This window comes from Neurospora tetrasperma (assembly GCF_000213175.1).
Source record: "Neurospora tetrasperma FGSC 2508 unplaced genomic scaffold NEUTE1scaffold_81, whole genome shotgun sequence".
Classification (NCBI taxonomy): domain Eukaryota; kingdom Fungi; phylum Ascomycota; class Sordariomycetes; order Sordariales; family Sordariaceae; genus Neurospora; species Neurospora tetrasperma.
Genome location: NW_009799179.1, coordinates 9807649 through 9830406, shown reverse-complemented (window position 1 = coordinate 9830406; position 22758 = coordinate 9807649). Strand labels below are relative to the sequence as shown.

The window sequence follows — 22758 nt, the reverse complement described above, 5'->3', positions numbered from 1 at the left end:
CTTCTGCATCTTCTGGCGCCCCATCTCCAACATGATGGATGCTGGCCAGCAATAACGGCAACCACGGCCATCTACGTACCATCATTCTTTGGTCTAGAGAAACCGGTCTTGATGTATACCTAGCCACGGCACTTGAACACCTTTATGATCTTGACAATGTTCGACATCAAGATAACCCGGACACAGTCTCTAGAGGTACATGTATGTTCTTCTCAGCCAGGCCCTGACCAACGCTACCACAATATGCCTATCAAGACAGCAGTGCGGATGTACAATAAGATCGGTATGAACTATTTTTTTCTGCTTACAACTAAGAGGAACTTTTCAGTTCGGAGGCCATACAATCCATTGTTGATTGTTTCAACATTGAGAAATCAGGAAGCATCAAAATCACTTGAGTCTTGGTTCCCATGGTAAACGGACCATTGCTTTTGACAAGTCATCATACAAACACCACAAACAGTGGAAGTCAGCTTTCCCCTTTATTCTTGGAAGTTCTTTCCGCTTTGAGCTCAGGTGCATGATGGATTTCGAGTCCGTGTAATGGCGCAAGAGCTAGTTTCGGAACCGACCTTTTGTGCTTCGCTTTCGTGAGCCTGCCGTGACCAGACTCCGGGTCCCGTCGTTCCTTCCAGTCGCGCCTTCCGTTTTCTGCGCCTGCAACATGTGAAGCCGGCCCCCAGCGGCGCCAGTCACCGCCCAGGTAGGTCCCTTCATTGCCTCGGGTCCCATTCACTTCCCTACCTTACTTTTGCAAGTCTGGACACCCCGCATTTTTCAACTGGGCACTTGAAGCCAGGCAGCCTGGTATCGCTACGTTCTCTGGTGTCTCTCCTTCTTCACACCACCAACTGCCCTACATCCTCTTGAGCACGAAGACAAACACATGGTTGCAACACCCACCAGCGCATAGAGGATTCTAACCGAATAGAGGTATGGCAATTCTCACCTGCCTTCCGGGGCTTGAGGTTGCCGTCGAAGTCGACGGCCAGCGTGCGCACGAATACGAAGCCGACCCAGATGAGGCTGAGTCGCGCGCCAAAGAGATCAGCTATCATTCATTCCAGCAGACCCCGGACCACAAAGTTCCCTACGTGCTGAAATACATCGAGGCCAAACCAGGCAGGCCTTTTGCCTTCATCCTTGACGCGACAAACTTCCACGACTTCAAGACAGAGCCGAAAATCTATTGGAATTTTTCCATGGACGGATTCCGCACGAGTTACAAGCGAATGTCGGTTGGTATCGAAAACAAGAGATCCCATTGTAGAACTGGTAGCCAAGCCACCGGCTGGAGACGACACTCGTTTCACTTCGGCAGCCTTGATGTTCGTAAGTATATCGAGTGGTTCTAGGGCTGTACTATAGAGGTATACAACTCTTATGTGAGGTTCGCCACGCTAATCTACCTCCCGATCTTGTACAGGGGAAGGACATAGAGGGGACAATACTCAGGCGGAGGCCGCCAGACACTACGGTACACTTGTTGTCAACCTTTATCTCAGGGTCAAAACCGGTCGTGTTATATCTTTTAGGGACATAGACGGTCCTATCCCTATTCTCTCTGTTGGTGAGAAGGACTTGAAGGGCAAAGCCGTTGACAGCAAGGTCAGGTAAGAATACAAGTACCAATGGCCACAAACAGCTGAGAGCATCTAGCTCACCAAGGCCTATTCAGTTTTGAATCTGAACCCATTGATCGCCCTGGTCAAGTAGCCATTTCAAGAAATGTCGATCCCCATAACCGACCCATCGCCATCTTCGAATTCCGTTACCGCACCATGGGTAAGTCTCATGCCCATCGCGCTATGTCGTCAAAACAGCCGCTTACACTGTACGATACCGTAGAGGGTCTTTTGCAGGAAGGCATTGTATCTCGCCCGGTCGTTAAGTCCAAGGAGGTTGTCGACGTCGAAGAAAAATTCCAGGTAGGCATTCGCACCATAACCTGTAGCTCTACTGTTTTGTGCAGAAAGACAGACGGTGAGTTAACCGTTCTTTGTCCCACAGCCGCGCATCAAATCCGAAAACGAGGAACGCAGAGGTGTCAAGAGAGAACGACCCATGGACCCTACCTCCTCTCCCCTTTGCTACAAGCTGCACCGCCTGGAAAACGGACAGGTCGAGATTGATCTGACGGACGACTGATGTCTGAAGGGAGCACACGGACGTCAACTGGTACGTGAAGGAATCCGGCCGTGTAAGGCACTGGGAATGTCTCAACGCTCAAAGATGTAGAACAGCATGGAAGTGTCTTTGAATCACGGGCAAGTATGCCGAAATATGGTTGAAAATACCTCTAGGTAACCTCTATTTTACAAAGCAATCAGTCGAGATAGCACAGTGTGTTTAGCAAAATGAAAAATGAATGTCAACAAGATCACTGCCAGTGTCCTGTCTTTCCATCTTTTGTGTGAGGAAGAATGACAGTCTTCTAGTTTGCACTACCTAAACCTGCCTCAATGGCTCGGTACATACCTAGAGGTAGGCAGGTGGCAACCTACATGTAAGTAACACAAAGAAAGAGACTGAGAGCCAACATCACACAATCCAATGCTGGTTTGTTTGTTAGCTTGGTACCTACACTAGGTAGGTACTTCTGGTGGTGCATACTAGACGAAATCAATCCCGAATAGTCCCAAAGCTTATGAGGATAAATCGAAATGGGTGAGCACGAATTATAAAGGCATTAACAGGAATTGATATAATATATTGAATATTAGGAATGGCGTTTCCAAGGTAATAATACGCTTTACTTAGCTATGAAGACGTATAGGAAAGTTGACACGAGATCTTGAGATAACAAACAAACCAGTACTGGACTGTAGTAGTATATGGTTTTCTTTTTCTTTTTTACCAATTTTTTTTGGAGGGGTTTTTTTTTTTTTTTTTTTTCGAAATCATTTTCGCTAGAGGTAGAGGTGCGCTTGAGCTGTCTCCGTTTAAATACATGTATCCAATCTTTCTTCGTCAATCTCAAATCCAGGGCACTTCAAGCCTTCCTTGTCCTTCAGATAAACCAAACTAAAAATCAAGCAAGTCGCAGATTCCGTTTTCCAAAGAGCACATGATCACACGCGGCTCAACTCCCCAAGCCTGCATCCTGCATGTAACCTGTATTCCCACCAGTGATCAAATCAAACATACACCAGCCCTCGTCGTTACATCCCAGGGGCATTACCACCTCAATGTGGCAGACTCCATTGGAGGTAGGTAGCAGTGCCCTCGATAGGGCCCAAGCTACTACCTCTACCTCTAGTTTCCATCAAAAGATTCGCACTTCCCTTCATATTCCCGTTACCCTTAGTTGTATTCATCTGCGATTGTTTCCAGTGCATGCATGCCCGCTGTCTCTTCCCCCACCACCACCCTTTACCTACAGTCCATCTCTCCGATTCAACCGCTATGCTGCCATCAATGATGACAAGTAAAAGGAAGAAGCCAGCAAAAGAACTTGCTGGCCCCTTCCGCGACACCATCAAAGAACTTGTTGGCCCCTTCCGCGACACCATCCCAGAAGCCTTCCGTCGCATGTGACACATTCACATTCATGTTGCCCATCTCGTTGGTGTCAATGTTGTCGGTGTTGTCGGTGTTGTTGCTCCTCTTTGCATGGGGTTCCGGGTCCTGGTCAAGGGTCGGTGCAGAGGAGGCAGAGGTAGGGGCAGAGGTAGGGCTAGAGTAAGAGGCAAAAGAGGTAGTGGCCATCGAAGAAGGGTCAGGGGTGAGACCCGCCGTCGTCGCCGTCGCCGCGGCGATTGGCTCCACCATCCAGTTGCCCAGTTGCGATTCCAGTATTTTCTTCTTTTCCTTCCAGGCATCGGTGGCATCGTCATCACAGTAAACATCGATAAAGCAAAAGACGTGCTTCAGAAAATCCCAGAAGCTCTTCTCCTTCAGAAGAAGGCGCACATTCTCGGCCTTGTCCTTGTTCTCCATATCGCTCCCCTTGGGTTCCAGATTGAGAGCAGAAGGGGTTTCGGCGTCCGGGACAGGGGGGAGGGCGGTCGAGGTAGAGGTAGACAAGGTGTCGCGGGCTTGGATAGGGTCCATTCCGTCTTGGTTCTCGCGAATTCGATTGCCGTGCGTCAGGGTGGATGGCTCGCGGGTTCCGACGAGGGTTGTTTTCCCCAAAAACGGAAAATCTCGTATGCCCCGAGTGATGGGGGGACCGTTCGTAGGGTTGGACGGCTTTCTGGTTCCATAGAGAGTGGTAAACATGTTCGAGGGACTGACTCTTCTTGTTCGTTCGGCGGCGTTCCAGTCGCGAACGTGAACACTAGGCTTGTCCTGAGCATCGTCAGTAGCCAGAACGGTAAAGGTAGTCTCAATAACAGGGGTAGTAGAGGTGTCAACAGTCGCCTGAGCGTCAACAGCACCCTGATCACGAGCAGTAGAGACAAGATCAACAACAGAAACAACCTCAACAGTAGATGATGAGGTTGGGGTAGCCTGAACCTGCACATCAACAGCCGGAGTGGTCCTCGCAGCCTCAACCGGGGTCTTAGCAGCTTTCAACGCCTCCTCCATCACAGGCGATATCGTAGCCACTGCCCCTGTTCCCTTCACCTCCTCCGGCTGCCCAGTCACCCAAGGAACCACGAATCCCATGATTTGCGCAACAGCACCCCAAGTAGGCCAAGTGGGCGGCTTCGCTTTTGTAAACTGCGCCGACCTGTCTAGTGGGTTCGTATGCACACCTGGGGCCCACTGAAGGCCGCCAGGGTCACCGTCCGCAGCATCGTGCTCGTGATAAGTGGCAGGAGTATGCGAGGCCCCGACGCCGAAGGGGTAGGGGTTGGCGACATGGACCGTCACAACAGGTGCTTGGGGTGCTTGGACGGTGCTTGTGAGAAAGCTGGTTTTTGTTGGAAAGACGGTCACCATGGCAGTAGCAGTATGTTTCACTACTTCGGTCACGACGGAAGTGTCTTCCTTGGACTTGACAATTACCGTGTCCGGTTTCGCGGACTGGGTTGAGACAACCGTGACAAACTGCGTGGTCGGCTCGGGCGTGGCTGACTCCTTGGGTTGCACGACGACAACATCGTGCGTGGCTGACTCCTTGGGTTGCACGACGATGATACTAGGGTCGGCGGACTTGGTTGTTGACGATGTGGTAGAGGTGGACGAGGACGTGCTGGTGGTGTTGTCACGATGCATGGTTAAGAGATTCGTGATAACGCTGGGAGCATCTTGGCTGGTGGTCGACGAGATAGACGAACTGGGGTCGGCCTGAGCGTTGATCGTTGAGATGACTGTGATCTCACCGTCATGCCCAGTAAAGGAAGTCGAGGATGTGGAAAATGTTCTCGATGCACTCGTGCTGAAAACCACCGTCGGATGGACAGTCACGGGGCCGGGCTCGGGCTGGCTGCTGCTCGTGGGCTCTCCAACACCATTGTGTTCGCTGCTCGCAAATGTGATAGGGGAAGGCTCATCGTGGGTCATTCCACCGTTGGCATTGTTTTTTGCACCACGTTGACTGCTGCTTGAGCTCGATGGGGTCGGAACTGTACTTACCGATGGCGTGGGTGCGCTCTTAGTCTCCGAGGCAGGGGAAGCTGGAACGGTGAGGACAGCAACAGACTCTTGGGCGATTTCTTCAACCACGGTCGACAGAGTCAAAATAGGCACCACCGTGGTAGAGTTCTTGGCGCTGATATAGGTGACAGTTGTCACTTTGAGAGTAACCGACTTGTCTCCATCAACCAAGATATTTGCAATTGAGGGGGACGACGTGGGAGGCGGGTCCGTTTCGTAACTCCCGAATGCCGTTGGCATCATGGCCAACAAGAAGCATGACAAAACGAAGAAGAGAGACATCATCTTGTCGGTTTCTGAAAATCCGCAGTTGATCCAGTTAATTGTTGACAATGAACGTTGTTCAATAGAGTCTCGAGGTTGATGTATTTGTACTTGGGTTGTGCATCTTATTAACTGCAAGTTGCCATTTATTTGCAAATGTCATTGACAGCTGCGTGAACCTGACCGGCGGTCCCGGTATGATCGGAGCTGTGGGTCCGGCAGTCCGCCGAAGAAACATCATAAGGAACTCTCCAGGTCAGCGCCCCGCCTCCTTTCCATCGGCCAGCGCAAACCTCTACCCATTTCCTCAAAATCTCTTCCTCACCTGCCCCCTATTCCCCTCCCTCCATACCCACCCCACGCCCTTACTTTCGCACCACCTTCTCACCTCCTCCGTGCCTGCCTCGCATCCTTCCCACCCAACTCTATCCAGTCCCTTTCCGGCCGTATTCAACCACGCTGTCAGCTCTTCCAGAATGATAGGGTCGTACATGAGGATCTTCTCATGCCAAGAGGGCTCGGAAGGGTTGGTAGTGCGGGGAGCGGTGGTGATGGCTTCGGTTATGTGTTTGAAGAGATCAGCTTCCGAGGGCGTGCGGGAGGTCATGTCCAGGAGGGACTCCTCGCACTCTGTTATGAGGGACATTTCTGCTGCCGGATCGTGTTTGTGATCTTGGTGGTGCTTTTCGGGGGTGGAGAAGAGGTGGGATGTAGAGGAGGAGGCATCGGGTGAGGAGACGGGCGGGGAGCAGGCGAATGGATCGGAATCGGAGATGTCGATATCAGAGTCGGGGATCTCGAGGATGGGTGAGCGGGGGCGAATCGGAGATAACGAGGTGCGGCGTTGGCGCTTGGAGGTTGATGCGGAGAGAACAGGTAATGGTGCAGTTGTTGTTGATGTGGATGCTGCTGTTGCTGCTTTTGGTGGGTTTTCCGTGGTGGAGGTGCGCGGAGCAGACGCAGAAGCAGCTACGGCTTTCTTCCTTGGTCTTTTTGTAGCGGACGCAGCCATTTTTATTCCTGCTCTTGCTTCTTGCATATGTGCGCCTTGTATTGTTTGGCCCCTCCCTCGGTCGGGAGATACCGCAACAGAATTGATGGATCGGTGAGCGGGCTCCAAACTCCCTGTCCCTTCCTGCAACGTATTGTCACCTAGCCCTGTGCTTTTGCCTGTAGCTGCCCCCGTCTTACTTTCCCAGCACTGTTCGAGAAGACGAATCATAGCTGTGCGCTTCTTGATCGGCTTAAATCCGTAAGAGGCGATCTCCCGACTTAGTTGGGCATCAGTAAAGACCTCGTACTTTGGGCGGGGTGGAGGGTCCCTTTTTTTCTGCTGCTGCTGCTGCTGCTGCTGGGTTTGCTGCTGTTTCCGCTGCTGCGTCTTGGAAGGACTGGTCTTCTGGGACTGCTCAAGGAGCTGGTAATGTTCTTGGTTACTTGGTGGCGGTTCGTAGTCGTCCAAGTCGTAATCGAGGTCGAGCACAGCGCTTACTCGTGGAGGTGTGGTCGGTCTCGGAGATGTTTCCGTTTGAGGACTCCGTAGTCGAGAAGAAAGACTATCTCGGGATGGCGGACGTGCTCGTTGAGGTGTCCTTTCTCGTGGCGGGGCAACAGGATTTGGCGGTGGAGGCTTCGTAGTACGGCGAACTGACTCTTTTCCCTTTATTGAAAGTGTACTGATCAGGGTTTCGGGTCCTGTAATCGTGAGTCGTTCGGTGGCAATGGGATCGGATGAAAATATTTCGATTGCTCTTTCCGCCTCACGCTCGATTTGTTTTCGAGGACTTGCCTCCCGTTCAGGCACATCAGCAGCCGGTTTGTCAGCTTGCTGTACCACATCTTCCGGTACCTCCACGGCTTCAGTCAGATCAAAGATCTCCAAGTCCAGCAGATCGCCGTCCTCGTCCCTAGCCCCAACCTTCCAAAGCTTGTTGTTCCCCGTCTTGCGCCTGCTAGCAATATTGCTGAACCTGACTGGACTGGACATGAAGGGATCGCTATCCTGCGCATTGCCCGCCGTCTTCATCGACTCGTGCAAAGCACGAAGGAGGTCGGTGTCTTCCGTCACAAGCTGGCTGGAAGTGCCAAAGACAAAATTCTGACCAGAGACCTGCCTGAGTGCGCTATGGGGAGATAGCAACAGCTGTTTTCGAGGCTCGGGCTTCTTCTTGGAGACCCGGGCCTTTGCTGGCTTCTTGGAGGCGGCCTTTGTCTTGGCGCCACCTGGTTTGATAGTAGCATTCTCGTCCTCCACGTCAATGTAGCCCAGGAGAGTGTCTTGTTTGGGTGCCACAGTCGATATGGAATCGTCAACTGGGTCTTGTATTCTATAGGCGGCCGTTGCTAGGTCGGTGATTGTGCGTGGCTTCTTCTTGGGGGCTTTGGGCTTGGTTGGGGACGTCTCTGGACTTGTGGGTTTGTCTGTGGCAGTGTTCGTAGTCGTAGTCGTAGCGACCATCTCGATCAGTTTTCTCTTCCCAAGTACATTACCTTTAGTGCTTTCACTCGGCTGAATAGTCTCTGGTTCACAGCCGTATGTATCCAAGAGCTTTCCAAACGCCACTGGTGGTTCGGTATGGGAAGTCGTAGAAGACGGTAACTCCTTGACCACAGACGAGTTGCCCACAGCTGGTGGTGGTCTGTCATCTGGCGGTGGCGTCCAATCTAGTCTTCTTCTTGCTGCTGGTTCTAGGTCGACTGGCTCGTCTATGCTTTGTACGGGTATGGGTTTCGGAGGCTTCGACGCAGCGGGATCTTTCGAGGGTTCCGCTGGGACAGGAGGATCGGCCGTAGAAGCATGAGCAGAAGCGGCAAAATGCTTGCTCACCGTCTCAGCTTTCTTCCTCGAAGCCCGTGGTTTTGCCGCTGGTTTCGTAGCCTTGGACTTGGGTAAGGCAGGTTGTCCATCGACGTCCTTTTGCTTGGGCGGCCTCCCCCTTCTCGCTGGTGGTTTAGGTGGTGCATTTTCGTCGACGGCGGCTGTTGCCTCCTCCTTCTTTTTCCTCGGTTTCCTGGGTTTCTTTCCCGGCTTCTCCTCAGACACGGCCGTCGTTGTTGTTGGTGACACTTCAACCGCTACTGTCGACATTGATGTTGCTATCGTCAGAGTCTCTTTTGTTGGCCGAGATGACGAATTTTTTGTGGGCTTTTCTTCCTCCATGACCTGCGACAAGTGCCAAATGCTAGCAGCGCTTGTGAAGGTTCCAAGCCCAACTGCATCGCGGGGAATGGGTGTGGCATTGCTACCGGGTCGCAGCGCTGGTTTCTTGGATGCTGCCTTTGCGACTAGGACGCTGATGTCTGGGAACTCGGGCGACGACGAGATGATGTCTATCGTGTCATTGTGCGCCATTCGAACTGGTGATGCGATGGGAAGAGTACACCGTCTCCTCCTCCATCGATATGTGCAGAGTAAGTGGAAGGTACCGGGCCTAAGAGAAGCAAGTGCGCAAATGTGACTTCAGTTAGTGGTGGACGCTGGGCCAACTTGGCGACTCGATGCGCCGCGCGCGGAAATCAAAGCAGGAAGGCGACGAGGATGGGAACCTCTACGGCTTCCACTTTGCAGGGACCACGATCACGACTACAGCGCGCTATCAGCTGACAGTGCAGGTGTTGTTGTTAGTGCAGGTACAAAGTACTTGGGAAGGCAGCATCTAGACCACAGCCACACCTGAGGACGGGCACTAGCCACAAAAACCATCCAAAAGCGTCCGTGCGCACCACTGGGCAGCCCACATTTGGGGCTTGCACACCAAACTGCGATTTTGTTGTCGAAATTCAAGTTGACCAAGTCGGAAATTCTGCGCTTGTTGCCCGCTCCTCGTCACCAGACCACACACCCCCAACCGCAGTCTCAGCACCCCCAAAGACAGCCAAAATGGAGAACGATCGCGGCGAAATTGTCGACCTGTATGCCGTCCCCATGCTGATTTTTTTCATTCTTCCCGTGAGGTGAAATGCTAACGACGGGAATTCTCGTCTAGTTACGTCCCCCGCAAGTGCTCTGCGACGGGCCGCATCATCAAGTCCAAGGACCACGGTTCTTGCCAGATCACCATCGCCAAGGTCGACGAGAACGGCCGTGCCATCCAGGGCGAGAACATCATCTACGCTCTCTCCGGCTTCGTTCGCGCCATGGGCGAGTCTGACGACTCCCTCAACCGCCTTGCCCAGCGCGATGGTCTCCTCAAGGCCGTCTGGAACCCCCAGCGCTAAATGTCTGGAGTGTTTTTGAACGAATGAGGCAATGGTACGGAGAATTCGAAATCCGAAATCGACAATCTCGACCGAAGAGCAGTTTTGCTGATATGATACCCAACAATTCAGACAATATCCGACATGATCGATCTGGACACAAGAACGACCTGTAGGAAAAAAGCAGGCAACGACTTGGGACGAACAACTACTGGCAGCGGGACCACGACATTGGGTTGGGAACTCTGGGATTTGCGGAAATGCATCTTTGATTGACAAAGGCTCAATGGCGTCAGAAGGATATTGTTTCTCATTCGGAAAAAATACACTGGCATTGATGATCTGAACGAGTTCCGTCCACATACCGTCTGTCTACAGATTTCTCACCAACACCGAACATCTTACATCCGATTTCATGACACCGAACCCAATCGACCGTGACATTGAGCAAAACATACACACACATCCCCCGGCTAGACAAGTCTCCCCGGGTTACAATACTCGAGGCTGGGGATTCTGGAGCTACCTCGATAGCTTCCATGCCGCAAATTGAAATTGAGGCTTTGAAAGGCTGTGACGAGCGAGTGATTCGTCATGGTACAGATACGAGTCTTACATGCTGTCATGATCATTCGATTTGTGTTTCCACAGTCTGGAGGTCCAGTTCTCATGGACGTGGGTTTGAATCTCCCGCTAGGGCTGCTATGTCTTTTGGTTTTGTTTTTGTGACTTGTGCTGATATGTCGAGAACGAAGGGAACGACTCCAGTCCGTTTGCAGGGCAATCGGTTTCAAAAAGGTAAGTTCCGTCAAGTTGTCTCTCTCCCTCCATGCTTATTGTTTTCGTTCGTCCCATAATTGCCATGGAAACCCGCATGTCATCGGATGTCCCTGCATTTTGGAGATCCGCTGGAGATGCGCTAACAAAGCAACTGGAACGGAGTGGGCGATCCGTCTCGATTCAATTACACCATGACGTATCGCAGAGATCGAGCGATCCGATTGCACAAACACAACCTCGCATCATCGCTTTGCAATCACACTCACGCGCATTATGAAAGTGCCTAGTTCTCCTGTGGCGGCTGTCGCAATGGTGAAGCCAGAATGGTTTCTCTTTCCTCTCTCCTTTTTTTCACACAGCTTCCATGTTTCGCACCATCCACACCTTGACACCAAAGACAAGCGTCTTCCCGCCGACCTCTCTTCACTTCAAGCTCAAGACCACCATGGCTCCCAGTAAGCGCAAGGCCTCAGCGCCGCCTCAGACCTCACACGTCAATGGCAACCCTTCAGCCGACAAGAAGCGCAAAACCACCACCGATGCTCCTCCCACCAACCCCAACACGTCCTCGGACCCCCTCCGTGCACCACACCCCTTTTACAAGGACTCCGAAACCCACGGCATTGTCCTTCGCAAGTTCTACCCGCATGAAATGTCCAACGCGCGGGCCCAAGCCTACAACGACAATGAACTGCCCCGGCCTATCGAAACTCTCTATGCCGCACTAGCTGAGACTGCCGCCCTGCGCAAGTCTTTACCAGTCCGCCAAGCGGTAGTCCACTGGTTCAAGATGGATCTCCGACTGCACGACAATCGCTCCCTCTGGCTAGCCAGTCAGAAAGCCAAGGAGGCCGGGGTGCCCTTGATCTGTCTCTACGTGTTGAGTCCGGAGGATCTAGAAGCGCATCTGAGGGCTCCCATAAGGGTGGACTTTATGCTGAGGACCTTGGAAGTCTTGATGACGGACTTGGAGGATTTGGGGATTCCGCTGTGGGTGGAGACGGTGGAGAAACGCAAAGAGGTACCAAACAGGATAAAAGAACTTATGAAGAGCTGGGGAGCTAGTCATTTGTTTTGTGCAATGGAGTATGAGGTTGATGAGTTGAGGAGGGAGGCGAAGCTGGTCAAGTTACTGGCGGAAGGGGAGAAGGGTGAGAAGATGGCAGCGGACGTGGTTCACGATACCTGCGTTGTTATGCCAGGAGCACTGCAAAGTGGAAGCGGAGGGCAATACGCCGTTTACAGCCCATGGTTTCGAGCGTGGATCAAGCACGTGGAAGAAAACCCGGAGTGTTTGGAGATCTACGAAAAGCCTGGGCCAAACCCTCCCGGCACAAAGGAGAAGCACGAAAACCTTTTCGCTTGCTCTATTCCTGAGGCTCCAGAGGGCAAAAGACTGCAAGATGACGAAAAAGCTCGGTACCACTCTATATGGCCAGCAGGCGAGCACGAAGCGTTCAAAAGGCTGGAGAAGTTCTGCGACGAGGCTATCGGCAAGTATGCAGAGAGGAGAAATATCCCGGCCATGCAGGGGACGAGCAACCTTTCAGTGCACTTTGCTTCGGGGACATTGAGCGCCAGGACGGCGATACGCACGGCGAGGGACAGGAACAATACCAAGAAGCTGAATGGCGGGAACGAGGGGATTCAGAGGTGGATTTCTGAAGTGGCATGGAGAGATTTTTATAAGCATGTTTTGGTTCACTGGCCATATGTCTGGTACGTTTTCAACCTTCCTGTCACCAAGTAGGTTTTCAACTCGCCCTAACACCGTTCATCGCAGCATGAACAAACCTTTCAAACCCACCTACTCCAACATCGAGTGGTCCTACAACGTCGACCACTTCCACGCCTGGACTCAGGGACGCACCGGCTTCCCCATCATCGATGCCGCCATGCGTCAAGTCCTCGCCACGGGCTACATGCACAACCGCCTGCGCATGATCGTCGCCTCCTTCCTCGCCAAAGACCTGCTAGTAGACTGGCGCATGGGCGAGCGCTACTTCATGGAGCACCTGATTGATGGGGACTTTGCCTCCAACAATGGGGGGTGGGGGTTCGCTGCTTCTGTGGGCGTGGACCCGCAGCCGTACTTCAGGGTGTTTAACCCGCTGCTGCAGAGCGAGAAGTTTGATCCTGATGGCGATTATATCAGGAAGTGGGTGGAGGAGTTGAGGGACCTTCCCGATTTGAAGGGCGGCAAAGGTGGGGAGATCCATGATCCTTATGGACGCGGAAGTGAGAAGGTCAAGAGGAAGTTGGAGGAGAAGGGGTATCCGAGGCCGATTGTGGAGCATTCGGGTGCAAGGGACAGGGCGTTGGATGCTTACAAGAGAGGGCTGGCGAGGGATTTGTGAAAGGGGATAGTGTTGTTCTTGGGGACCTAGGGTTGGGTAGTTGTTTATGATCCTGGCTATGGCTTTTTATGTGTGAAAAAAAAAGTACGACGAGCTTCTACATCCAACCACGGCATGGTGATATACGACTGCATCCCGTCTTGAAGTGCACACACGCACCTATAGTAAACATCCGCATTTGGGAAGTGATTGAAAGATGATTTTATGACCGAATCGAAGCCTACCTATCTGTTGTTTTGCAGAGTTGCAAATAATGATGCGGTGATGCCGCTGGCGGTGGATACGGACATCCGGGGATAACGGCGTCCCCACCCCGGAGAGGGGCCGGGAACCGGGCCCCGGTGCGCTAAAGAGGCGCTGTGGGGCCACTATTTTCAGGGCCATTTGTCTTGGCTGACGGATGCGGGGAACCTGGAACCGATCAAGTAAACACCAGGCAAACCCCAACGGACGAACCGAGGTTGAACGGGATTCCGGCATTCGTAACCCTTCGCAACAAGTCCGGGGAAAGCCATTTTTTCGAAAGAGACACGTGGATTCGCTTTTTATCAGCCTCATCTCTTCACATCTCGAAACAAAGGGAGAAACAAAAACATGAGTTCGGCTCGTTTCCGCTTCACAACTCGAAGTGGCATCTCCAGCAACGTCTTCAACTTCAACTTGTCAACATCCACTCTCCGATCCCAGACACGCACGCTGAGCAGTCTTTCCGGAATCCCACAACACCCACCCCGCAAGACCCTGCCTGCATCCCGATCCCGCCACACATCCCGATACAACCCTCCAACACCAACATCAACAAGACCCTTCACCACCACCATGCCCCCGGCATCAAAACCCGAAATCCCACCCCTATCCAAACCCTCTTCTTCCTCAGGGGCAGACAAAGGCCCCCTTCCCATCCGCCCTTCGTCTTCCGTCATCCTACTCTCTCCCATCAATCAAGTCCTACTACTCCACCGCGTTGCCAAATCCACCTCTTTTGCTTCTGCTCACGTCTTCCCTGGCGGAAATCTATCCGAGTTTCACGAGGGTGAATATTACCCGTTGCCAGCGAAAGATGGGGAGTTGCACAGGGACAGTGAGGCGTACAGGTTAGCGGCGGTGAGGGAAACATTTGAGGAGAGTGGGATTTTGTTGGCTAGACGGAAAGATGGTAGTGGTAGTGGGGAAAACGAAATGTTGGAGTTGAGCGAGGAGGAGCTGGAAGAGGGTCGAAGGGAGGTATTTGGGGATCGGGTCAAGTTTACTGCTTGGCTAGAGGGGAAAGGTGGGGTGGCTGATGTTGGTGAGTCTTTGCCTTATTTTCTATCTTCCACTTTTGGTCCTTCGTCATGACGGAAAGAAGAAAAAGGGGAAAAGAGGAAACAAGAAGCTAACAAAAAATACCTATATAGAAAACCTCATCCCCTTCACCCGCTGGATCACGCCCCAAAACCAACGCAAACGGTTCACCACGCAAATGTACCTGTACATGCTTCCCCTGAACACCACCACCGCCGAATCGCAGACTACAACGGTGGTCCAAACCCCTACCCACGATGGCGGCGTAGAACACACCGCCGCACTGTTTGATTCTCCTTCCACCTGGCTGGCCAAGGCCTCAGCAGGCGAAATTATCCTTTACCCACCGCAGTTCTACCTCTTGACCCTTATCAGCCGGTTCCTGCCCAAACAATCTTCCGACTACGACGAGCAGCGCGAAAGGCTTGTTTCCTTCCTGCGCCGGGTACCGACGAGTTCAGTGAAGCATCCGACCTCTGACATCCCGTGGGCGGAGAAGGTCATGAGTCCTGAGGTGGTGAGCTTTGCTAAACAGGGGAGCTATGGCAACGGACGGGTGATTCTGGGACTGGCAAAACCGGGACGGGAGTTGATGGACAGTGGGCGAGGAGGAGACGTGGAGAGGGTGGTATTAGTCGATTTCAGGATGGAAGAGGTGGAAGAGGTGAAGGAAGAACAGACAGAGGGAGGGGAGGTGGTGAAGAAGGTGATTAAGACGGCGGTGAGGGTGCCAAGGGATTTGGAGGTGATGGAGAGGGCGGAGGCTATGGCTATGGCTGCTGCTCCTGAGAAGAAGGGGAAGGGGAGCAAGCTATAGTTTAGTTGGTTGGTTTGTTGAGGTGTACTAATGGATTACAAGTAGGAGGATAGGCACTCCTCGACGGTCTTGATGCAATCGATGCTGTCCGCTTCCTCCTTCAGTTCCATGGCCCGTTTTCTTACTTCCCTCCCCTCCTCCTCGTCCATAATTTTCCCAACAGCCTCTGCTAACTCCTTCACATACTCCTTGTCGTCTCTCCACGACTTGCTCAGTTTAACTCCATGTCCACGCCACTGCACCCGCACAACGTTCTCCTTCTTGTCCTGTTCTTCTCCCGCGACAACCATCGGCACCCCGTGACCAATGCCGTGCATCACCGCACCGTAGCCAGCGTTGCTCACGAAGACGTCGGTGTGGGGGAGGATGGCGTCGTAGGCGAGGTAGTCGACCACCTTTGCGTTAGCGGGCACTGCCACGTCCTTTGGTAGTGTTCGGCCGCGGTGTCCCAAGATGGCCACCACCAGGGTGTCTTCCTCTCGTCCACCCAAAGCTTGAATGGTTGGAAGGATAAGATGCCTCGGGTCAATCTCCACGGTTCCCTGCGCTACCACGACCACTTTCTTTCCTTCCTTCTCCCTCGCCAGCTTGACCTCATCCACCAAGGCTTGCTTTGCTTCCTCAAGAACAGGAACCGACTTGGGCACCGCACCGACAAACCGCCAATTCGCCGGCCACCCCTCTTCCGTCTTGTAAAACCAACTCTCAACACCAATCTGACAAACGTGATCATACCCAACAAAACACTCCCCGCTAAGCAATGCCCAGCTTTCCCGACCCTTTTCCCTTTCGCGTGTCTCCATGGCTTTGGCAAAGTCCTTGCCGCCTGCTTGTTCCACTTTCTCCACCAGCAACTCTTTTAGACCCCTTGTTTCCATCTCCCAGTCCCTCCATATCTTGGCGACCCGTTCTCGGTAAGCAGGAGTAGTATCAAACTCTATCGGTTCAGAGACCAATGGTGGGATGTCCACAGACCGGAGGGGAGGGATCATGACGCTTAGAGCAATGGAGCCGATTGGCTTGGGAATGGAAGGAGGGAGGGGGGCCCCGTGGAAGAGAGGGAGGAGGAAGTTGGACGTTGATTCTGCTACTACTACCACTCGAGCAGAAGAAGGGGGGAAAAGCTGGTGGATGTGGGTTAAGGCGGCACATAGGGAGCGGTGCCGAGCCGGAATGGGGGAGATGAAAAACTCCCGGAAGTCGCTGAAGACGCGGTCGCGCCAGGTTGGTTCAGAAGTAGTACCTTGGACCACTGCATCTTTTTCGGTGATGGCCCCCTCCCCCTGGGGGACGAAGTACGTCAAGTCGTTGAAGTCTGCGTCGTCGAGAAAGGGGAGAAACTGGACTCCGGTGGCGGATATGGTGGCCTTGTGGGCAGTAGGGCCAAGGTAGAAGACGGGCCAGCCGCGAGCATGGAGGGCGGAAGCTATGCGGAGGGTGGGAGTTATGTGACCAGTTGCTGGGATGCTGGTGAAGAGGAGGATGGGTTTATCACCATAGTTGACCTTCTGATGGGAGCCCATCTTGGGTGATGTTGATGCTGATGAGGTCGATGATGGTGAGAATGATGTTGGTATGGTTCAATACAAAAGGCAATGCGTTGGGTTATATAGTCTCCACGAACAGACGTGTCCGAATGTGTTGGCAGCCCCCCTGCCAATCAAGCTGTTGATCGTGGAGACAAGATGGTGGTCCGTCGACAAGCTTATCTCTAGGCTTTGAGAGTGAGTAAAGCGTGGTGAAAGGTGACTCGGAGTGAGTGAAGACCGAGTGCCGGGATATGGTCAACACACCGAGGTGACTCTTCTTGGCTCACCGAGCTCACCTTTTCTTCACATGACAGTTTCTGGAAGAAGAACAAGCGCCGAGGGCGCATTGAGCACTCGGTAATTGTGGGGGCAAATAAAACATTGCAAAATGCTGCGGGCTGAAGTCATACGACGTTAGCGAGATAGAGAGTCGCAACCTGGTAGGGAGTTGCCGAGTTGGAGGTCGACGGAGGAGAAGTCGCTTGCTTCCGGGCGAATAGGTTCCATGGATGGAGGTACTTATTGTGTCCATGCCCCGCGTGGTCTACAGAATTCGTCCCCAACCCGTTTCCCATCCTCCAAAATATTCTGGACTCGAAACACAAAACAATGGCGGGGTCAAGTTGAGTGATGACGGGACGGGAAGGGGGACCTTTTGACAACTCCACCCCATGCTCCTTCCTCACAGGGCTCACCAGTGTCCGGGATGTGTCCTCTTCTGGAAGTTGCCCGAACTATGGCGGCGATCTAGGGGGATTCGGTATCCAGGTCCGCGTACAAATCCCCAATTACCGCTTTAGGAAGCACATATAACAGAGCATTAGCTATAAAAATACCTTTTTTCAAGCGCTAAAAGTCTTACGTAAGCGCGTACTAATAATTTTAATATTTTTGTACTATTTTAGCCGCGGATCCTCTCCAATTTCCGTACAATCTATATTCGTCGTATCCATATTGCGTTCATCCCATTTCTCGCTCGCGTGTCGTTTATATAATATCCTGCAACCTAAATTAAAATTATTATATAAACCTACCCCAATTACAACTATAAAAATAAATAAATTATTTATAATTATTAATTTATTTTTATTTTAAACTAATATTTATATACAATAAATATATCTACTATTTATCTAAATAAGTAAGAGTTTACTCAACTACTTTTTAATAATATAAGGCCTAACGATATAAATATTATAAATACCGCCTATAATATATATTTCCCTCCCTTAATATTAGTACCTAAAATTAAAAACCAATAATAGTGAGGACTAAACTATTCTACCCCTAAATTAATAAATTTACTATTAATACTTATACCGGGTTCGCTTCCTATTACTAGCGAAGTGAAATTTATTAATAAGCCTTCTAATAAGCAACAGTAATAACTAAAAAAACCAAGACAAGCAAATCCGCAAAGGTCTTCCTCGCTTGTACCCCCTTCTTTACTACTACCCTCCCCTTCTTTATTAATACCCCCTTTTTTACTACTACCCCCTTCCTCCCTGCCTTTTAGTAGAGGTGCTAACCCTATATCCGAACTATAAGGTAGCCGTTGTAGGATACGAAACCGGGAGCCTATTAAACTAGTCCGAATTATTCTAGGGATATTTAATAGTAGTCTCTACGTTCTAAAGGAAATAACTACTATTTATAAATATTACTTTCGAATAAACGAATTTTCAATAAGTAAAAATAAATAGGAATATGATTAGCGGTAGATTTTATACTTTTAAATTAGAAGGGATAGACTAAAAAGGTTAAAACCTAATATTAGGTAAAACCGTTACCGCTATCGCTTATACTAAAGTAAATTAAATAATAGTAGCGGAACTAGTCTTATATTAAAAACTATTCGTATATTTAGTAATTATTCTACAAATCTCTAATTAGAAGAAATTCTAGAAGGGATTTATAAAATTACTATTATTAACAATTATATTTATAATATACTGATATATAATTAAATTACAATACTAATAACTATTTAAAAGTATATTATTTTTTTATTGGAAGTTAATTACTCTCTTATTATAATAGAGCGTATAGTACTCGGGCGGGAGAATACTCCCGTTAAGAAATTACGCTTAGAAAGTTACGGTAGTCGATAACTTAATATATAAAAAATTATTGTTTTAAAACGGTGGTTAGGTATAAAAATTAAAAAGTACTATCAATTTTCGAAGAAGGATAGCTTAATAGATAAATTATAAGAGTATTTAAACTACTTTAGCGAATTATTAACTATCATAGCGCTGCCAGACATGCTGGATCACGTGCATGTTCAGTCCTTCTATTTCAAGTATATAAGGCTATTACTCCTTCTATCTAATATAGTTAGCTTCTTCTTCTTCTTTATTTTTAATTATTTATTATATTCGTTTAATTATTCGTATCCCAATATTCGAAATTTATGTAACGTAATACTTAATTAAAGATCCTTCCTACGGGTTGTATTATATTAAACTCCCTCTTATCCCAACCGCTACGGATTCCGGAACATTGGACTATCTCAATATTTATAGCTATATTCGAAAATTGGGCGTATATCGCTAGAACCGAACTCTTTTAGGATAATAGATTATTACATTTCTTTATTGGAGCTATAGCCCTCTAAATCGGATTAAATAATATTGGATTTATTACTAATTGAACGGCTAATTTAAGGTTAAAGATATAGTACAATAGCGATCCTTCTATTCGGGACTTCAACCGTAATTTAACGTAATTTAGCCCATTTCTCTTCTTTCCTAATTCTAATAACTTAATTCAAATTCTATTATTCCCCTTATTTCTCTACTCTTTAATAGGCAAATACTAAATTTAATAGTTTATTATTAGACCGCCGGCGTTGTAATATAAATTTCCGTTATCTAGTATCTTCCTGAAATATATATTAAATTCCCGCTATATTAAACTATATTTCATCTAGTATCCTTTATTTTAAAACTAATACTAATAATTATAGACCTACTTTAATAATATTAACAATAACTAAATTAAATACTTCCTCTTTTCTCGTTCTTTATTACTCTATTCTCTCTATTATTTACGGTATCTCTCGGATTATTAGAGTAATTATTGCTACTATTTACAATTATAGCCGAGGAGTAACTACAATCCCCTATTTTAAACCTCGAATTTTTGGCCAACTACCTTTAAAAGTAAATTAATTGTATAAATAAATATAAGAAAGCCTTTTCTATACTTAAGAAGAATATTATTACTTTAAATAAGGTATTTAATAATAATATTGCCCTAATTTAAGCGCTTCTAAAATTTAACTTAAAACCTAAAACTAAATTTCCTAATATTAAAAAATTTAACGGCGCTACTTATACTTTCGAAACTTAACTCCCTTCTATCTAAGTAAAACTTAGGATCGATAGAAATACTATAAGTAATATTGAAGCCTAATTTTAGTATTTCTTCTCCCAATTCGATAGAAAGATTTAAGTCTTAATAATACCCTAGGTTTAATAAACTTCGGAACTTTAAGTTTTCGATCCTCAAGATTTACTCGATTAATTGAACTATATTTATAATAATCCTTACAAAATCCAACAAACCGAAAACACTCTCTATGTACTCCGCTAAGGTAATAAAGGCTTTAATCTATTTATAGTTAAATTTGAAAGGCTTTTCTATAAAGCAAAAGCCAACCTTTAGATTAAATTAATAAAAATTTCTCTCATCCGCCAAATTCTCAATAAGGATATTCGCAAATATATTCAATTTCTCCGCTTAATTCCAATTATTTATATAGATTACGTATAAAAACTCAAAGAAGTCGTAAATTCTATTTATAAATTTAAAGATAAAAATACTATAGAAATTGATACTATTTAAGCAATTAAAAAATTAATAGCCACTATCTCAATTTTAGAACTAACTAAACCGTCCTACTCTCGGGCACAATTGTATATAGTTGAAGGTCTCTTATTTAATACTATAAAATTAAACAATAACGATAATAATAACAATAAAGAGGATTCTAATTATAAGTTCGGATATGATTATTCAATTAATTCTAAGCTTAATTTTGAGCGCAAGTTAGAGTATATAGCGTATAGTAGTTATACTAAATATTGAGATTCCATTTTATCCTTTTCTTTTATATATTCTAAATTGCGTTACTTCTTATAATATTAGGTATACCTATCCAGATTATCGGGTCCTATTATTTCAATCTTTACTTCTCTTCGACTCTAGGGCTAAATCTTCTTCGAAGGAGGGGGTAATATTATAGCGCTGCTAGATATACTAAATTACATATATATTCAATCCTTCTATCTCAAATATATAAGGCTATTACTCCTTCTATCCGATGTAATTAGCTTCTTCTTCTTCTTTAGCTTTAATTATTTATTACATTCGTCTAATTATTCGTATCCCAGCACTCGAGATCTACGTGACGTGACACTACTTATAATATAATTAATATATAATACTTTTTTTACGGAAATTACAAAGGTTTTACCTTTCTTTATAAATTATAGGTATAAATTAGAATTTTTAGAAGGATTAAATACGAACGTCCCTAGGGTTTCGGTTAAGGCCGGAAAATTATATATATTATTTAAGAAATTTAAGGAAGAATTAGAATTCGTTCGATAAAAGATAAGCCGGTATTTCAATTTAAAAAGGTTCGAGGGATTTTATTTTAAGGAGGGGGATAAAGTCCTTTTATCGATTAGAAACCTTAGAATAAAGAGACCTAATAAGAAATTCGATAACTGACGAATAGGATTATTTAAAATTAAAAAGAAAATTTCTAATATAGTATATTAATTGAATATTCTTAATACTATAAAATTAAAATTATATTTACTCTATATTATACTATTAGAATTAGTACCTAAGAATGTACGAGTTAATATATATATTAGTATTAAGGATGAGGAGGAAGAATAGAATATAAAATAAATTTTAAATTTAAGGATAGAAAAAGGAGAATTGGAATATTTTATTAAATAGGAAACCTTTGGTCCTGAAAATGATATTTAGGAATTTATTAAGAATTTGAATTACTTTAAGAAGCTAGAGGAATTCTATTAAAGGAACTTAGACCGGTTAGGGATAAAAGGTTATCCAACTAGGAAGGAGGGAAAATTAAAATATTTATTAAGAATTAATTAAACCCGAATATAATTGTAAAATAAGTAATAACTTCCGCTATTTAATTCCTAAATAGAGTATTAATTTATTATTTAACGTACTCTTTAGCCTCTAGTACTTCTACTTTCTCTATATTTAACGCAATTAATTTTTAACTTTATTTAATTAAACGCTCTTATTCCTACTCTAATTAATTTAGTTAGGACGCTTATTCCTTAAGCAATTTCGTTAATTCTTAAATATTTATTAAAACTTTAGATTTTTATTCAAGTACTCGTAAATACTCTATAGATATATAAATTATTAGCGTTAATATTAGTATTACGAATATTAAAGGAAGGCGAGGAAAATAAACGTTCTATATTAGTATTTATAATTTTATAAAAATAAGTATTATAAATATACTCTTTATATTTTTTATAATAAGGAAGTTTTTTATATATTAAGGAATATTATAAATAGCGGGTATAGGGTGTAACGATCGATCCGAACTATTAGATATAAGTTAGTAACGCCTAGCGTTTGGACGCGGCTTTAGAAGGACGCTTTTTAACTTAAAAGGATATAATAGAAGAATAACGAGAGGGAATTTATAGTATAGAACGTAAAAAGGGGTAAATTAGAAACTAACTATAGATAATATAAGAATAAATTAGTAAAGCCGTTAAGGACGTCGGTTAAGGAGGGGAGGTATTATATTACGAATTTAAATAATAATATAGGTTAATTAAGTTACTAGTAATGCAATAGCTATAGAAAGGTTGGGTAGTATAATTATAATACTATAAGAAATTGGAGTTAGAATTAAGAAAGGCTCAAATTAATATTATAAATTTATAAGCCTACAATGAATTTATAAGCTTATAAC

The 22758-nt window shown here is 46.9% G+C and overlaps 6 protein-coding genes across 6 annotated transcripts; 3 read left to right on the top strand and 3 right to left on the bottom strand.

Moving 5' to 3' along the window:
* Window positions 1–935: 935 nt before the first annotated feature.
* Window positions 936–2148, top strand: NEUTE1DRAFT_56066 (uncharacterized protein; the record flags this gene model as incomplete). The annotated part of the gene is made up of 5 exons (XM_009859083.1): window positions 936–1332; window positions 1433–1613; window positions 1679–1785; window positions 1849–1928; window positions 2011–2148. The coding sequence occupies 5 exons, from the start codon at window positions 936–938 to the stop codon at window positions 2146–2148; spliced, it is 903 nt and encodes a 300-aa protein (XP_009857385.1).
* A 1266-nt stretch (window positions 2149–3414) lies between these two features.
* On the bottom strand, window positions 3415–5829 carry NEUTE1DRAFT_127025 (uncharacterized protein; the record flags this gene model as incomplete). Its single annotated transcript, XM_009859082.1, has 2 exons — window positions 3415–4458; window positions 5398–5829. The coding sequence occupies 2 exons, from the start codon at window positions 5827–5829 to the stop codon at window positions 3415–3417; spliced, it is 1476 nt and encodes a 491-aa protein (XP_009857384.1).
* Window positions 5830–6017: 188 nt separating this feature from the next.
* Window positions 6018–9160, bottom strand: NEUTE1DRAFT_127024 (uncharacterized protein; the record flags this gene model as incomplete). Its single annotated transcript, XM_009859081.1, has 1 exon — window positions 6018–9160. The coding sequence occupies one exon, from the start codon at window positions 9158–9160 to the stop codon at window positions 6116–6118; it is 3045 nt and encodes a 1014-aa protein (XP_009857383.1).
* A 449-nt stretch (window positions 9161–9609) lies between these two features.
* NEUTE1DRAFT_97253 (40S ribosomal protein S21) lies at window positions 9610–10451 on the top strand (the record flags this gene model as incomplete). Its single annotated transcript, XM_009859080.1, has 3 exons — window positions 9610–9720; window positions 9795–10060; window positions 10138–10451. The coding sequence occupies 2 exons, from the start codon at window positions 9689–9691 to the stop codon at window positions 10024–10026; spliced, it is 264 nt and encodes an 87-aa protein (XP_009857382.1).
* A 692-nt stretch (window positions 10452–11143) lies between these two features.
* Window positions 11144–13225, top strand: NEUTE1DRAFT_151026 (deoxyribodipyrimidine photolyase; the record flags this gene model as incomplete). The annotated part of the gene is made up of 2 exons (XM_009859079.1): window positions 11144–12504; window positions 12569–13225. 2 exons carry the CDS (start codon window positions 11150–11152, stop codon window positions 13140–13142), a joined length of 1929 nt encoding a protein of 642 aa, XP_009857381.1.
* Window positions 13226–14876: 1651 nt separating this feature from the next.
* On the bottom strand, window positions 14877–16967 carry NEUTE1DRAFT_127020 (uncharacterized protein; the record flags this gene model as incomplete). Its single annotated transcript, XM_009859078.1, has 1 exon — window positions 14877–16967. The coding sequence occupies one exon, from the start codon at window positions 16764–16766 to the stop codon at window positions 15279–15281; it is 1488 nt and encodes a 495-aa protein (XP_009857380.1).
* Between the last annotated feature and the right edge of the window lie 5791 nt (window positions 16968–22758).